The 17,270-nt window shown below is 39.9% G+C and overlaps 1 protein-coding gene across 1 annotated transcript in view; it reads right to left on the bottom strand.

Moving 5' to 3' along the window:
• ttn.2 (titin, tandem duplicate 2) overlaps positions 1–17,270 on the bottom strand; it is a 254,218-nt gene that overhangs the window by 197,576 nt on the left and 39,372 nt on the right. The window contains exons 35-44 of the mRNA XM_083996112.1: positions 16,530–16,790; positions 15,365–15,625; positions 14,050–14,194; positions 12,808–12,976; positions 11,201–11,432; positions 9,513–9,797; positions 8,688–8,813; positions 8,373–8,561; positions 6,281–6,673; positions 4,557–4,604 (exon numbers count right to left, since the gene is read on the bottom strand). Of these exons, the coding sequence (XP_083852238.1) occupies positions 4,557–4,604; positions 6,281–6,673; positions 8,373–8,561; positions 8,688–8,813; positions 9,513–9,797; positions 11,201–11,432; positions 12,808–12,976; positions 14,050–14,194; positions 15,365–15,625; positions 16,530–16,790 (2,109 nt within the window). The remainder of the gene's footprint in view (positions 1–4,556; positions 4,605–6,280; positions 6,674–8,372; positions 8,562–8,687; positions 8,814–9,512; positions 9,798–11,200; positions 11,433–12,807; positions 12,977–14,049; positions 14,195–15,364; positions 15,626–16,529; positions 16,791–17,270) is intronic.

The following is a 17,270-nucleotide window of genomic DNA, read 5'->3' as shown; positions in this document are numbered from 1 at the left end:
TGGTAAATTGGGTTGGAGAGTATGCCTGATCAGGTGACCCTTCAAGACCCATGGTGTCTTTTACAGAAGTCGTTTTCACATCATAGGGTCTTTCAATAGGCGCACCTTCATATCCAGCAGCATGTTGAGCAGGTGAGGACTTTGTTAAGGTTTCACCAGCAAGTGGTGTGTGTGGGTATCGGTGGTGAGTGGGATGGCTTTCATCAGACACACCACCATGATGGGCTTCACTGGCAAATGATGAAATGGTCTCAAATGGCAATCTAGAGCCTGATTGTTTGCCTTGACTATCCAGAGCCCACTCAGACTCCAGTTCAGCTACTTCCTCTTGTTCAACAACGTCTTGTTGCCACTTCAAGATGCGTTGAGCCAGTGCCTCCTCCTCACTTACAAAGTATTCACTGTCCCTTTGCAACCTGGTTTCACGGCCCTCTGTCATCAGCTCACCAGCAGGGGGCCACTGCAGAGTGTCAGCCTGCTGATCTTGGAAACCAGCAGGAACTGGCTCACTCAAAAGGAACTTCTCTTTGGCTGTTCTTCCTGGGGAAGGTTTACTGCTGTGGCCCTCTTCAGGTTGTGGAATTTGATCTAATGCAGAGGCCTCCGCAACATTTCCTCCAGCCTGTAATGGTGAGTAACTCTCCACCCAGCTCGACTCTTGCTTTACAGCTTGCTCTTGTTCCATCAGAACATCCTGTTGCCATTTCATTATGCGCTGAGTTAAGGCCTCCTCCTCACTGACAAACTTCTCACTCTCATTCTTCAGTTCAGAGATGTTTTCCCTTGACAGCTGGAGCTCACGCTCTTCTTTTGTTTTTTCAAACAACATCTTCTCTCCTCTAGCTTTTGTTCCAGGTGACAACTCAGTTTTTATTTCTGCAGCTCTAGCTTTTATTCTGGGCGATTTTTGTGCAAGCATCACTGTGGTTTCATCCTGTTCTACTTTACTTTTTGATTTAGGAGACTCGGGGGTTGACAGGGTGGTGTGGCCTACAGTTGCTCTTTTCTCCACCACCTCCTGCTGGGAGTAAATGTTCCTCTCTGGCGCCATATACTGAGTCTCTGCCACCAGAGGCAGGTCCGTTTCAGGATGGAATGTCTCCTCTTCTGACATTTGCATGCCTTGCTGCCATTTCCTGATCCGCAGGGCAAGAAGTTTCTCCTCACACTCCATACGATCGGCCTCCAGGCTCTTCTCATAGTGAGCCCTCAAAGAGTCATCTGCACCCTCCTCTTCATATGATTCAACTTGGTCTGTTGCTATGCCGAGTGGTGACGATCTGACTGGCCGTGGTCTGGGTGACTCTCTGAGTTTGTCTTTTGTTCTGGGTGATGACTCTGCTTCAACCTCTGCAGATCTAGCTTTTAATTTGGGGGATTTCTGCATTAATGGTATGAATGGTGCATCACCTGGTTTCTCTAGTCTGGTATCCATTGTGTCTGACATTGCAGACAAGGAGTGGGATGTTTCCACTTCTCCTCTGGCTTTTACTTTAGGTGACCTGGGTGTTGATGCAACTGCCCTTTCTGGATCTAACAACCTTGCCTTCATTCTGGGTGACTTATGGAACGAGGAGGGCATGGCCTCAGTTTCTGCAATTGCTCTTCCTTCTATCATTTCCTGTTGGGTGTAAATAAGCCCCTCGGGCTCCATGTGCTGTTTTTCTGTCGGCAGATCAGTGTCAGGGTGAAATGTCTCCTCCTCCTCTGATGCCCTACTCCCTTGCTGCCATTTTCTGATCCGCAATGCAAGGAGTTTCTCCTCACACTCCATCCGATCAGCTTCCAAGCTCTTCTCATAGTGTGCCCTCAAAGACTCCCCTCCACGATCCTCTTCATATGACTCAAGTGTGTCTGTTTTTGCTATATCTTCTGGGCTTACTGCTTCTCTAAGGAACTTCTCCCTGGTTTGTGGATATGCTGTTTTATCAGAATATGTGGCCTCAGGATTTGTAGGATCCACGTTGTGGTCAGTAACAAAACTGTGACGCTGCAGCAATCTAACACCTGCCTGAGATTCATCTTTATCCTCCACTGATTGAGAATATTTCTCACTTGATCTCCTCTCTGCGGGTGGCACAAATGTATCAACCAATTCACCTCTCATGATCTGAATGGCCCTCGTTCTGGACTGAGGCTCAAATGAATGTCGCACATGAGGCTTTGAGGAAGCCCCACTTGAGGATTTGCCTTGAAACTCTCTCTCTCCTGAATCTAAAGTTCTGAAATGTTGGACATCAGGCAGAGAGGCCGGTTTGACTCTTAGTCTCTCAACATAATCAGCATAGCTCGATTCACTGGCAACAGATTCTGATTCAAACTCAGAGGAGGACATGGTACAGATAGAAAGTCTCTTCTTCTGTTTTACAGCTTTCTGAAGTGTGGAAAGTTTTGCTCGTACCTCATTATGAAGGCTCTCGGTGTCACTGAACCTTTCACTGTACCTGTCACTGCACCTGTCGCTGAACTTGTCACTGAACCTTCCACCAGTGCGCCGGTCACAGTAGATATCACTGAATCTGTCATTAAAGCGCTCAGACCTGTCAAACATGAGGGGAGGGGACGGGGCACGCTCAGAGGCCGTTTCCAAACGTTTAGACTCTTTCTCTGAAACCTTTTCTTTTGAATGAGAACCAGAACGAAAGTATACCGCACGCACCAAAGAGCTCTTGGATCGAGATCTTCCCTGATGGACTTTTGACATCTTGTCAAACGGAGACCCTACACACCGGAGCTCAACCCTTATCTTCCTCTCTCTCCTCTGCTCTGCCATGGTGTCTATGCTTTCATGGGCCTTGGCAGAGCGTTTAACAAAGCCCAGGTAGTTAGCAGACTGCTCTTCCCTCAGTGACACCAGAAGTGATGCTGTGGATTCGGCAGAACCCTCTGTGTTTAGCGCCATGACCTTATAACTACCCGAGTCCTTCTCTTTAACACTGTCAATAACCAGTCTGGTGGTGTGCATGTGCATTTTGCTGTCAGTGCAGATCTTGCGTCTACGCTCTTTAGGAACAGATCTGTTATTATGAAACCAGAGGATAGTAGGTGGAGGGCAAGCAACCACTTTACACTTTAACTCAACTGCGTCACCCTCCACTACAGATTGGAACTTGAGTTTCTTGGTGAAAGACGGTTTGATGTTGTCTGTCCAAGAGCTGATGGATGAGGTTCTGCTGGAGCAGCGATTGGCTGACACCAGGCCATGGTCCAGGAAGTCCTCAGTGTCGGAGAAGGCTCCTCTCAGATGTCGAGCGCCAGTGACTTCAGTGCCGCCATGCTGCATTACTTGTTTGCTTTCGTGATAAAGCCGCTCTGTAAAAAGAAACGGACAACTGTCAGAACATCACAACCTCCAGGGGTAAAAAAGAGAAAAGGATTTGAATGAATCATTAATGGAAATATTAAATGCATGCTGGGAGTCACAATGCTATAAGAAATAATTTCACTCACCATATTTGTTCGAATAAACGCAAGACTTGATTCTTTTTATTAGAAACCTGCAGGAAGTTTTGATCCTTCGTCTGTGGAAATTTCTTCAAAACATAATTTTATTATTATTAAAAAAATGCATATTTCCAAGATGGGCTGCTAACATTCGCTTGTTTAACTTTTTGATAATTGCTTTGGCTTTTTATTAGAATATTCCTTACCTGACTTGCAGACAGGAGAATAAACGCCCTTTCTAATCCTTAAACTTAACAGGAAGTATATGATGCACAAGTATCAGTGAGGAGCAAAGCTCTCCAGAACAAATATAATAATCCAAAACTTAAACAAATGAAGCTGTAAAATTGGGTGAGAAGGCGTTTATTCGAACTAATATAGTTTACTGGTGTTATTTAGAAAGCAAACCACAGGAATCACATCCCACTATCTGCAAGCCAGGCTAAGGAATATTTTGCAGGAGGAAGGTATCAGTTCCAGATGCAGTACACCTCCATATCTTTTAAAGGGCATTTCAAATCCGGAAGCTTTAAAAGATACATATCCTGTGCCTTTTCTGGGAAAAGATCAGAGGAACCTTCATGCCAAAATGAAATGCACTTTAGGATGCAAATCGCAAATGTCCAAAAAAAAAAAAAGAAAATTACAAGCAAGTAGAATCAGTGCTCGTCTGGGGGAAACCATGGAATATGATCAGAGTAAAGCAGGTAGAATAATACAGACCATAGGAACTTTCTATCAAGACACTTAAAGATCACATGCAACTGTGGAAATTCAAAGATCAATTAAAGGGACAGTTCAACATAATGACATATTTACAAATTCTAAAAGTAGTCTGTGGATGCAGGCCACTGTAATCCAAATAATCCATAATACATGCACCGACACAGTTGTTTTCTTTTCATTTTTTCTCAACAGTGTCGCCACTTGAAAACCACGTTCAGTGAGTCAAACCTTGGATCAAAGTTCACTGCTGACAGACTACTTTCACCGTCAAAAGAAATCAATCAAGTGAAACAGAAGTGTGGTCAAACTGTCTCTTTTCCACTGTGTGTGTGTGTGTGTGTCACCAATCTGCTGTGTGTGATAAATGAAATCTGATGTGACCTTACCTTTGACTTCTTCCTCAGTCTTGGTTTCAGTCTCTCTCACATGAGTCACTGTGGAGGAGGAGAGAGAGGACGGTTTTAGCTCGGTGTTGTCCTCTACAGGACCGATCAAGACGAAGCTTCCAACTTTCTCACTGTTTCTTTTCTGGACTCAAATGTATTTACCCTCTGTGTTTGGGTTATGCTTTTCTTGCTCACATGACAGGGGAAGGGAGCTTTATTTGTGCAATCCATTTCATATAATAGGGCAATGCAATGTGGTTTACAGAGCAATTAAATATAAAACATAAAGAAAAAAGAGAAAATACAAAAAGGTCAAATTTTGCATTTTCCATTATTGTATTGATTTGTTGACTTTTGAATGACTCCTTCATTTAACTCACAACTGATGGGATCCAAATGCATAAAGTAAACAGATCTGAGTCCATTTTGTCTGCGTTTCATATTTTCAGAGGTAAAACCACATGAACACAGGACATCTGTAAGAACAAGGTGAAAAACCCAAGACATGAATCAGACAAAGAAATGTTTTTTTTTTTTTTAGAGTTTCCTGGAGGACAGAGGGAAAACAGAGAAGTTACAAATGTCAGTCTCCCTGAGCAGGAGAAGAGAGGAGGGTGAGGAGGACAAAGAGGATGGAGGAAGGTGGAGGACAGGCGAGTTTGTTCCTGTGGGGGGTGAGGAGGAAGGTGAGGAGGAGGAGGAGGAGGAGGAGGAGGAGGAAGAGGAGGTGATGATCCGAGGACTCAGACTGGAGGACTGGTGAGGTGGTTGGTTGGTGTCCCGGGAACAGTGGGGTTAGTCAGATCTGGAGGATGGTGGAGGGATGCCCCAATGGAATATACTACATTAAAGGAACTGAGTTATGAGTTTAAGAAGTAAAGTAAATATGATCACTCACTCAGTCATGTTCCAGATTCTGGGACTAACTGCTATTATTACTGCTATTCTATAAAGCTGAGAAGTGGATATTGATCGGGTTCTATATTGTTTCCCATGTGAGTCCTTGAGCAAACTATTGGCACAACTTATCTGGATTTCTCAGTGAAAAGTTTCTGATTTCTTTTTTTGTTTGTTCTCGACCACACTCCTGTCAAACTGTTCGCAGCTACACCAACAATCAAGTTAAAGGGACAACGAGGAGTTTCTCCGTCGGTAGAACGAAAAATTCTGCGTCAATAAAAAGTCTCATATTAATGTGGATGAATCTACGTTACCACTTGTTAATGGGCCCATTTTCGATAAATCTATGGTTTTGTCTCTATGGTTATTTTGTTATTATTAGTGGTGGTGGAAATGCTGGGCGAGCCGACCAGCGTTTCCTTACTTTCGGTTTCGTGGCGAGTCATGAGAATAACGCCGCCGAATCGCCGTTTATGGTGGGAACTACGACGGTATGTGATCGTCTTCCAACCTCTGACTTTAATTCTTGATGAATGAAAACATGAGTCTGTCTTGCGCCGGTCAAAGAATTTCACGGTGCGGAGGCTCATAAATGTAGTGAGAAAACACTTCGCTTTTCCAAAACTCCTCGTTGTCCCTTTAAAAGGCTCTGTTTAGGTCTGGTTTTAGATTCACTAAACAATCTGATGGTGATCTCATCTGGCGTGCTGCTTTGGGACATCCCCTCTCATGCTTTATCCAGAGACAGTGGACGAGGAGGATTATTAATCGGGTGGTGTCAGAGGGAATCTGGACGCAGCAGACGGATCTGGATCAGCGGTTACCTTCTTCTTCTTCGTCTCCCCCGGTAACAGTGAGCGTTGCCGAGCAGGAGGCCTCTCCGGCGCTATTGGCCGCCCTGCAGCTGTACTGCCCCGCGTGCTCGGGGAAAGCGTCCACTATGATGAGCGTGGCCGTGTTCGTCACCTCGTCGAAGTGGAACACCACGTTCTTGGTGGGACGCACCGGCCGCTGGTTGTGGAACCAGCTGATCTCCGGCTGGGGCAAGCCGGACACACATGCATGAAAGCGGGCCACTTCCCCGTGTCGGACCGTGCAGCTTGTGACCGGATGGATGAAAACGGGCTTTTGGCCGACAGAGGGTTTCTTTATGCTGGTGAGGCTGGTGGAGACGTGCCACTGAGGCTCAGCAGGACTGTCCACTGTGTGTTTTTGCCCTGAAAGGAAGCATGTCGGGTGACGTCATGTGCTTCATTAGGTTCACATCCAATCGCAGTCAGCAGTCAGGTCAGATTGAAAACACACAAGGTTATTTTAAATTTGATAAAGATGTATGCTGCAAAAACTCAAACTCTTACCAAGAATATTTGTCTTATTTCTAGTCAAAACTAAACTCATTATACCTAAAATATGTATATTTATACATATACATACATAGTTATACATAAAAAAAGCAGCTTGTTTTTAGTCACCTTTTACTTCTTTCAAGTCTATTTTCATTTGAAATAAGTAGAAAAATCTGACAGTGGAGCAAGTTTTTCTTCCTTATTACAAGCACAAAAAACTTCCTTTCACTGGCAGATTTTTCTACTTATTTCAAGTGAAAATTTGTTTGAAACAAGTGAAAATGATATAAAAACAAGTTCATTTTTAGGTGATGAGTCTTATTTTAAGTGGAAAGAGATTCGTTTTGAGTAGAAATGAGACATTTTGACAATAAATAAGACAAATATTCTTGGAAAGACTTTGAGTTTTTCAGTGTGTTATGCATAAAGCAAAAATAGAATACTACCAGAAAATCAGAACTTATGACAAAAGTAATTCATGACTCACAAACTCTTTTTATTAATGCAAAAATGTCAGATTGAAACTTTGTTTGTGTTGTTTTTGTTTATTTTACTGTAAGACTGTTGCTCAGTGACAGATTATTTCATAATAATTAAGTATTGAATGAGGGGCAGGAAATATAAGTTGTATCTTCTCTCTACTCCTTTCCAACCAGGGAATAAGAAAGTGTTGTGTTTTGGTTTGTTTATTATTTATTGTGAAATGACCTTGGCTGGAACAAATGAGCAAAACGAATGAGAGACAGATGTAATGTTTCCTATTAGAATTAATTGTGTGTTTTCACCTTCAGACCTGTGACTGGTGCTCACTGGGACGAGTGCCGAGTGTCAGTGATCAGCTGTCGACACATCCACAACTCAAACTAAAGGAAAAACCAACATCAAGATCTTCTCTCATTTATTATTAAATATATATATTTCTATTCAGTTTAGAGCTGGTGATCCTTCACTAAGTTGTCTGGCCTTAGTAGAAGATGCAGTCAAATCATCTCACATTGGTTTTTCCTTCAGTCTGCTCAGGTTCAGATCGTTCAATCTTATTGAAGTAAGGCAGGATTAGAAACTACACTGCAAAAACTCAAAATCTTACCAAGAATATTTGTCTTATTTCTAGTCAAAATGTCATTTCTAGTCAAAATAAATCTAATTATACTTAAAATAAGACTCATCACATTTAAAAGTAGCTTGTTTTTAGACACTTTTTACTTCTTTCAAGGATATTTTCACTTTAAATAAGTAGAAAAATCTGATAGTGGAGCAAGTTTTTCTTTCTTATTACAAGCACGAAAAACTTGCTTTCACTGGCAGATTTTTCTACTTATTTCAATTGAAAATTAGTTTGAAACAAGTGAAAATGATCTAAAAACAAGTAAATTTTTAGGTAACGAGTCTTATTTTAAGTGGAAAAAGATTAGTTTTGTCTAAAATTGAGATATTTTGACAAGAAAGAAGACAAATATTCTTGGAAAGATTTTGATTTTTTGCAGTGTAAACATCTGCAGAGATCATATTCTCCAGGTTTTTTTTATCTTTACAGTCCAAACGATTGTCTCTGAGGCAGTAGACTCACCATCGAGTGTGAGAGTGGCGGAGCAGGAGACGGTGCCGGCGTTGTTTGTGGCCACGCAGGTGTACTCGCCCTCGTCCTCGGGGTAAACTCTGGAGATCTCCAGCTGGCAGCTGTCGTCAAACTGAGACATCCTGAAGAAGTCTGACTGCTTGATCTCCTTCTCCTTGTGGAACCAGCTGATCTTCACGTCTGGACAGAGATAAAAATGGAGGTTTAAGGGACAACGTTTGGTGTTTGTGTTTGTGGCATCTTTTGTTTTCATGCTGTGCATTTGTTCTGAAAATATCTCATGTTTCAGTAGGACTTTTAACTTACCATCTCCGCGGACTCTGCATTGGAAGCGAGCCGGTTCTCCCTCCTGGGCCGAGGTGCTGGCGATGGGCAGGACAACGACAGGAGGAGCAACAGGAGCAGCTGAGTCTGGAGACACCACCTCTGACACTACAACACACACACACACAAACACATAAATATTTCTTCAATTCTACGATATTGCCGATTCTCTCGATTTTTAGTCTTTAGCATTTTTAACATTTATCTGCACACAAATACTGTAGGAGCCTATAAATTAACATACTCCATTATAAAGTGAGCTAAAACCCTTTTCAAAACCTGTACTCTCTGGATGTAAAAAAAAGGCGAACAAATGCACATTGCACAATATTTAAAAACACTGCAAAAACTCAAAATCTTTACAGAATATTTGTCTTATTTCTTGTCAAAATGTCTCATTTCTAGTCAAAACTAACCTCTTTCCACTTAAAATAAGACTCATCACCTAAAAATTACCTTGTTTTTAGATCATTTTCATTTGTTTCAAACTCATTTTCAATTGAAATAAGTAGAAAAATCTGCCAGTGAAAGCAAGTTTTTTGACCTTGTAATAAGAAAGAAAAACTTGCTCCACTGTCAGATTTTTCTACTTATTTAAAGTGGAAAATTTGCTTGAAAAAAGTTTTAAAAAAGTGTCTAAAAACAAGCTGCTTTTTAATGTGATGAGTCTTATTTTAAGTATAATTAGATTTATTTTGACTAGAAATGACATTTTGACTAGAAATAAGACAAATATTCTTGGTAAGATGTTGAATTTTTGCAGTGTAATAAATATATACATGTCCTGTCTGAGAAGCTCGTCTGTACCTTCCACGTTGAGCGCGGCCGTGCTGGTGGCGGCGCCGCACTCGTTCTTGGCCTCGCAGTTGTAGACGGCGGCGTCCTCGGGGAAGACCTCGATCAGCAGCAGCGTGTGCTCGTTCCCGTCGTGGAGGAACTTGCACTTGAAGCCCGGGGACAGAGCCTGAGAGTCTTTGTACCAGGAGACCTGAGGCGGAGGAACGCCGCTCACCTGCACCGAGAAGCGCGCCGGCTTCCCGGCCTCCACCGACTGAGGCTCCATGTGGCGGACGATCTGAGGAGGTTCTGGGACTGAGCCGGGCAGGAAAGAAAAGACCGGGTCAGTCCACATGGAGGAGAAGCTTTTCTCCCCAAATAATTCAAGAACATCTAGACAAAGTGAGACTGAACAGCTGCACAGTCCAGGACGACTGAATTCAGTCTGCAGACTCAAATATCATAACAACAACAGAGCCCAGACAAAGTGTTCACTTATTAGAGCTGCAACTAACGATTATTTTCATTATCGATTAATCTGTCGATTATTTAAAGGGACAACGAGGAGTCTCAGAACGAAAAATTCTGCGACAATAAAAAAGTCTCATATTAATGTGGATGAATCTACGTTACCACTTGTTAATGGTCCATTTTAGATAAATCTATGGTTTTGTCTCTATGGTTATTTTGTTATTATTAGTGGTGGTGGAAATGCTGGGCGAGCCGACCAGCGTTTCTTTACTTTCGGTTTCGTGGCGAGTCATGAGAATAACGCCGCCGAATCTCCGTTTATGGTGGGAACTACGACGGTATGTGATCGTCTTCCAACCTCTGACTTTAATTCTTGATGAATGAAAACATGAGTCTGTCTTGCGCCGGTCAAAGAATTTCACGGTGCGGAGGCTCATAAATGTAGTGTGAAAACACTTCGCTTTTCCAAAACTCCTCGTTGTCCCTTTAAACGATTTATTGATTAGTTGTTAGGGCAATAAAATGTTGAAAAATGTTGAAAAACATCAATCAATGTTTCCCAAACCACATGATCATGTCCTCAAATGTCTTGTTTTGTCCACAAACCAAAGAGAGACTCAGTTTATTGTCATAAAGGAACAAAGAAACCAGAAATATTCGCATTTAAGAAGCTGGTATCAGTTAATCAAACCGATTATTGGATTATCCAAATTGTTGACGATTAATTTAATAATCGATTATTGTTGGATTAATCTGTAACTGTTGCAGCTCTACACTGTAAAAACTCAAACTCTTACCAAGAATATTTGTCTTATGTCTAGTCAAAATGTCATTTCTAGTCAAAACAAATCTCATTCTACTTAACATATGTATATTTATACATATACATACATAATTATACATAAAAAGCAGCTTGTTTTTAGACAATTTTGACTTATTTCAAGTCTATTCTCATTTGAAATAAGTAGAAAAAATCTTGATATTGGAGCAAGTTTTTCTTTCTTATTACAAGCACAAAAAAATTCCTTTCACTGGCAGATTTTTCTACTTATTTCAAGGGAAAATGATCTAAAAACAAGTTCATTTTTAGGTGATGAGTCTTATTTGAAGTATAATTAGATTTGTTTTGAAATGACATTTTGACTAGAAAAAAGACAAATATTCTTGGAAAGATTTTGAGTTTTTGCAGTGTATTACTTATCTTAGATTTCACATTCATGTTTTCACACCCATGCTGTTGTGCTTACTGTTGACTCTCAGGTGCATGGTGCTCCGGTTCTTGCCGGCGATGAAGGTGTACTCGCCGGCGTCGCTCCGGAACGTCTCTGCGATGGTGAGGCGGTGCAGCTTCCTGATGGCCACGTAGCTGAACCGCTCCTCCGCCGAGAACTGGATCTCCACGCCGTTCTTCATCCAGCGGCCCTCCACGTCGTCCTCGTTCACCTCGAACTCGAAGGTCGCTCTGTGCCTCTCCAGGACCTGAGAGAGAGAGAAGGAGGAGGCGGCGCTCAAGATTTCTGACATCATCATAACTCTCATCAATCCTCTGAGATGAAACTATGAACATAAACAGTTGTCTAAATGCTTATTTATTTACAGTCTTTTAAAGAAACATGTTGGAAAGTCCTCCTCTTCTTTAATCAAAGGGAGACGTTCAGATGTTGTTGTTTCCTCTCTTTTATGTCATTTAACTTGAACATGATTTTGTTCTGCACAGTTAGTTTGACTGAAATCTTGCCGACTTGTGATGAACAAGAATTTATTATTTATTATTATTTTATAAGTGTCCAAGAGTAAAATCAACTGTCAATCATCTTCACCTTTGTTCAGTCTGGAAATAAATTGTGTTTCTTCACACACATCCAGAGGACTGAATGAATGAATGAATGAATGAATGAATGAATGAATGAATGAATTAATTAATTAATTAATTAATTAACTATATGTATTTCGGTATATACTGTATCAAGCTTATATAACCAAAAGGGTGTAGGTTGAAGCCAAAGCTTATATACCCCTACCCCTTTTACCCCTTTTTTTTTTTAATTAAACGCATTAATACAAAAGGATCAGATCACAGACATTTGAAATTAATCAGTACACTTAAATTTCTGATCACAACAAAATGAAGAATTGTACACAGCACATAACACCAAATAGTACAAAATCATTGAACTTAATTTTCCATACTGTAACAAGAAATGATGTTGTTCTTATAAAGTCTTTTAAAGCTGACTAGAGTACAGCATAATTAAATATTTTCAGGACAGTTATTCCAGATGTTTTAACCCCTCTAACAGAAAGACAGGGATTTTTTACAGTAGTTTGAGTCTTTGGTTTCTCAAATAATAGTGGTCTTCTCAGGTTAGAACTGGATCCTTCATTTTAAACAGATTCTGGATATCTTGAGGAAGAAGTTGATTTTTTGCTTTGTACATGGTTTGTATTGTAATGTAATCAACTAAGTCCCTGAATTTCAAAATGTTCAGGCAACTAAATAGTGGGTTGGTTGGATCACGGAAAGGTTACTGATGATTCTTATAGCCTTTTTTAGCAATAAAAAAATAGAATTTGTATTTGTTCTGTATGTATTTCCCCAAACCTCAATGCAATATGTCATATATGGGGCAATTCATGAATAATATAATGTGACTAGTGACTGTTGAGAGAGGAAAGCTTGGGCTTTATAGAGAATTGCAATGGATTTTGACATTCTGGATTTGACATAATTTTTGGATTTGACATAATTAAAGGACTGAAGTGTAAAGTTCACTCTTTGGTTTAGTCCAGTGGTCATAAGAAACCCGTGGATCGACCTTTAAACCTTGTGTCACTCTGCTGACGTCCGTCTCACCGTGATTTCTCGCTCGGCGGGTTCGGAGATGCGGATGTCCCGACCCTCCACGGTCAGATGAGCTTTGGAGACGCTGGATCCGGCCACCACCGAGTACTCGCCGGCGTCGCTCACACGGACCGTCTGGATCATCAGGCGGTGGACGTACTTCTCTGCTGTCACCGTGTATCTGTCAACACAACAAAACTTTATTTAAACTTTCCAATCACAGTCGGAACATTGACCATGGCATCAAGAAAATAATAAACAAATACAGTATGAGACATAAAGTGGATGGAGTAGTCATTACATAAGTAACATAAACATAATAATAAAATAAATGAAATTAAATAAAAAGAAGGAAGAAAAGGGCAAGAGATATTACATTTCTCCAAATATTTCTTCAATTATGTTAACAGTGTATATACATTTTTCATTATCATGTATTCTTTTAATACATTCAAAGTAGTTCTTGAAATCAATTTCAAAAACAGGAAAGAAAGGTAGACCTTTGGAAAACTTGGTTTTACGTATGTGGAATTTTGCAATTAGAATAATCAAATTAATTAAGTGTTGCATTTTCCTATCTTTATTATTATAGTATAACAGTATATCTTTGGCATTGAAATTAATTGGTATGTTGGAATGTGATGTGATGTAAGCTTACATTTTTTTCAAAAAAAATCTGGGAAAAATTACATACAAAAAAAAAAGGTGCCTAATCGTTTCCACTTCGGCATTACAAAATACACAATTAGCATCAATATTGACACATTTTGACACAAATTTGTTAGTGGGGTAAATGTTATGTATAATTTTATATTGAACTTCTTTGATTTTACTGGAGATAGCAAATGTATGTGGAAGGAGCCATTAGGGCCGGGACGATATGCTTTTTTTTTCACACAAACACTGTAGGAGCCTATAAATTAACATACTCCATTATAAAGTGAACTTAAACCCTTTTCAAAACCTGTACTCTCTGTATGTAAAAAAGGCGAACAAATCGTCAAAAAAGATATCGCGATATTTATTTGAATCGAGCCATGTTGTTTTCCAGTTAATGTCAGAGAAAGAGGAAGACCATACAAATTTTCCTCTAGGCGTGATTTTCCTTTTCCTGAAAAAACGATTCCTTATATGTTTATTGTTAGAATGGTGACTCATAATGTTTATACCATTAATAAAGAGGGTAAAGTCAACTTTCTCTGCCTCTTGCCTTCCAAAATGAGCTTTTATCAGTTGGAGAATAGACTGACTCACCGCTCCTCGGACGTGTCCAGCTCCTGACCGTCCTTCATCCACATCACCTGGATGTTCGGCTCTGACACCTCACACTCAAAAATAGCCTTCTTCTTCTCCGTGATCTTTATGTCTTTGATTTTCTTGGTGAATTCAATCAAACGAGCTGAAAACAACAAGAACAATGTGTGGATTTGTGTGAGTTAAGTGTTTATTGTTTATCGTTCATTGAGGATCCTTTTCAAAAGTTCAAAATAAAACAACAGTACAAAAATCCATTTACAATAAAAAGAAAGGGAAAAAAGGAAAGAAAAAGAAAGTTCTCAAAATGTTAACATGAAAGATTAACTCTTAAATCTGAAAAGTGACTTTACACTGCAAAAACCCAAAATCTTTACAAGAATATTTGTCTTATTTCTTGTCAAAATGTCTCATTTCTAGTCAAAACTAATCTCTTTCCACTTAAAATAAGACTCATCACCTAAAAATTTACTTGTTTTTAGATCATTTTCACTTGTTTCAAACTAATTTTCACTTGAAATAAGTAGCCAGTGAAAGCAAGTTTTTTGTACTTGTATTAAGAAAGACAAACTTGCTCCACTGTCAGATTTTTCTACTTATTTCAAGTAAAAAAAATCTTTGAAAGAAGTAAAAAGTGTCTAAAAACAAGCTACTTTTTAATGTGATGAGTCTTATTTTAAGTAGAATTGAGACATTTTCACTAGAAATAAGACAAATGTTCTTGGTACGATTTTGAGTTTTTGCAGTGTAGGATACTTGCTGTGAATAATGTTTCGAATAAATAACAATAAACTGCTGGATAACCTATGAATAACCTTCAGCCATACAATACAAGACTGCATTCGGTCAACACTCTATACACTGCAAAAACTGAAAATCTTACCAAGAATATTTGTCTTATTTCTAGTCAAAATGTCATTTCTAGTCAAAACAAATCTCATTCTACTTAAAATAAGACTCATCACATTTAAAAAGTAGCTTGTTTTTAGACACTTTTTACGTCTTTCAAGCAGATTTTCACTTGAAATAAGTAGAAGAATCTGACAGTGGAGCAAGTTTTTCTTTCTTATTAAAAAACTTGCTTTCACTGGCAGATTTTTCTACTTATTTCAAGTGAAAATTAGTTTGAAACAAATGAAAATGACCTAAAAACAAGTTCATTGTTAGGTGATGAGTCTTATTTTAAGTGAAAAGAGTTTAGTTTTGACTAGAAATGAGACAAATATTGTTGGAAAGATGTTGAGTTTTTGCACTGTAAGAACAATCTAGAGTAGGCTAAGTCTGTGTGTTGTCGTTGTCATGTTTGACGTTTTACCTTCGACGAACAGATTGGCGGCGGTGGCGGCGGAGCCGGCCACGAACTGGTACTCTCCTCCATCTCCAAAGTGGACGTTCCTCATGGTGAGCGAGTGCGTGAGCTGCCGGCTGCGGACCTGACAACGGTCCGACGACTTCACCTCCACGCCGTTCTTCAGCCACTTGTAGGTGACGCCCTCGTAGTTGACGGTGACCTCGAAGGTGATGGTGTCTCTCTCCTGAGCGTTCAGGTCCTTCAGCATGGAGGTGATCAGGATGGCTGCAGGGAAACCACACGTCAGGTCAGAGAAGAAACAACACGGAAAACCGCTTCATTTCTCAGACCACACCCACTTTACATTTTAAATTACTTTTATTTAGTGACTTTTTTTATATATATATTTTTTGTTTTTTTTTCTATATTGTCTGCTTTTACACTGAAAAACTCAACATCTTTCCAAGAATATTTGTCTAATTTCTAGTCAAAACTAATCTCTTTTCATTTAAAATAAGACTCATCACCTAAAAATGAACTTGTTTTTAGATCATTTTCACTTGTTTCAAACTAATTTTTACTTGAAATAAGTAGAAAAATCTGCCAGTGAAAGCAAGTTTTTTGTGTTTGTAATAAGAAAGAAAAACTTGCTCCACTATCAGATTTTTCTACTTATTCCAAGTGAAAATCTGCTTGAAATAAGTAAAAAGTGTCTAAAAACAAGCTACTTTTTATGTGATGAGTCTTATTTTAAGTAGAATGAGATTGTTTGACTAGAAATAAGACAAATATTCTTGGTAGGATTTTGAATCTTGCTCCATCTCTACGTCTTGAATACGTATTTATATATGTATATGTTCTTAATGTTTTCTTGACAGTCTGAGTTTGTGTTGTGTTGTGAACAAATGTGCTACTTGTGGGATAAATAAAGTTGTGTGAACTGAATTGAACTGAACTGAACTGAACTGAACTGAACTGAACTGAACTGCTTCGAATATCTATCGAGTACTGGAGGGTTGTGTTGGACTTTGCAGTTTGTTTTAAACATCAGCGTTAGTAAGTATCTAACGTCATATCCAAAAAATACAAAAGTTAACATGACTCCTCCTTGGACAATACTTCAAAATTGTGTATAATTACAAACTCCACTGTGTTAGTTCTACTGGGTCTGATTGGAACGTGGTCTCACGGTTGACGGTGAGCGTCGCGGTGACTTTGTCGTTCCCGCAGACGAAGGTGTACTCGGCGGAGTCGTCCCGGCTGGTGTTCATGATCTTCAGCTGGTGGAGTTTTCCTTGAACCACGATCCTGAACTTCTCGCTCATCTCGATCTCCACGCCGTCCTTCAGCCAGGTGGACGGCACGTTGAAGTGAGACACTTCGCACTCGAACGTGGCCACCTGAGTCTCCGGGACCTCCACGCTCTCCATGGGTTTGGTGACTCGCAGAGCTGCAGAATTAGACGGAAACATTAGGACTTAGTGAAACATATTCACTGTCTTATTGGGATCTTTTCGTTGAGTGTGTGTGTGATCCAGGGGTGCAGAGCCGATGTCAGGATTGGGGGGGGACACAAAAGTGATTTTTTTTTTTCTTGCCCATATGCAGCTCATACCATGCCGCCATAAATCACAACTTGGTAGAGGCTCACCATATCATTCAAAATGTACATCACAGGGAATCATTTATTGTGCTTACCTTTCTTGTTTATTTGTCCTAAACAGCCAGCAGCCGTATCACTGCTGTTATATTAGTAAATTATAATTCTAAGGGTCTCGGGTATGTAATGTCTCACGTTCTTATCTTTCACCTCCCTTCGACCCTCCCAGATCCCCAGTTCTTCTCCCCATCTTTCTTTTCTCCCAGTGTATTGGACTACTTTATGCATGATTAATTCACGGATGAATATCAAAATATGAAGCCGTAAGAT

This window comes from Trachurus trachurus (assembly GCF_905171665.1).
Source record: "Trachurus trachurus genome assembly, chromosome: 21".
Lineage (NCBI taxonomy): Eukaryota > Metazoa > Chordata > Actinopteri > Carangiformes > Carangidae > Trachurus > Trachurus trachurus.
Note: the sequence above shows the minus strand (reverse complement) of the source record. Positions and strands in the feature narration are given on the sequence as shown.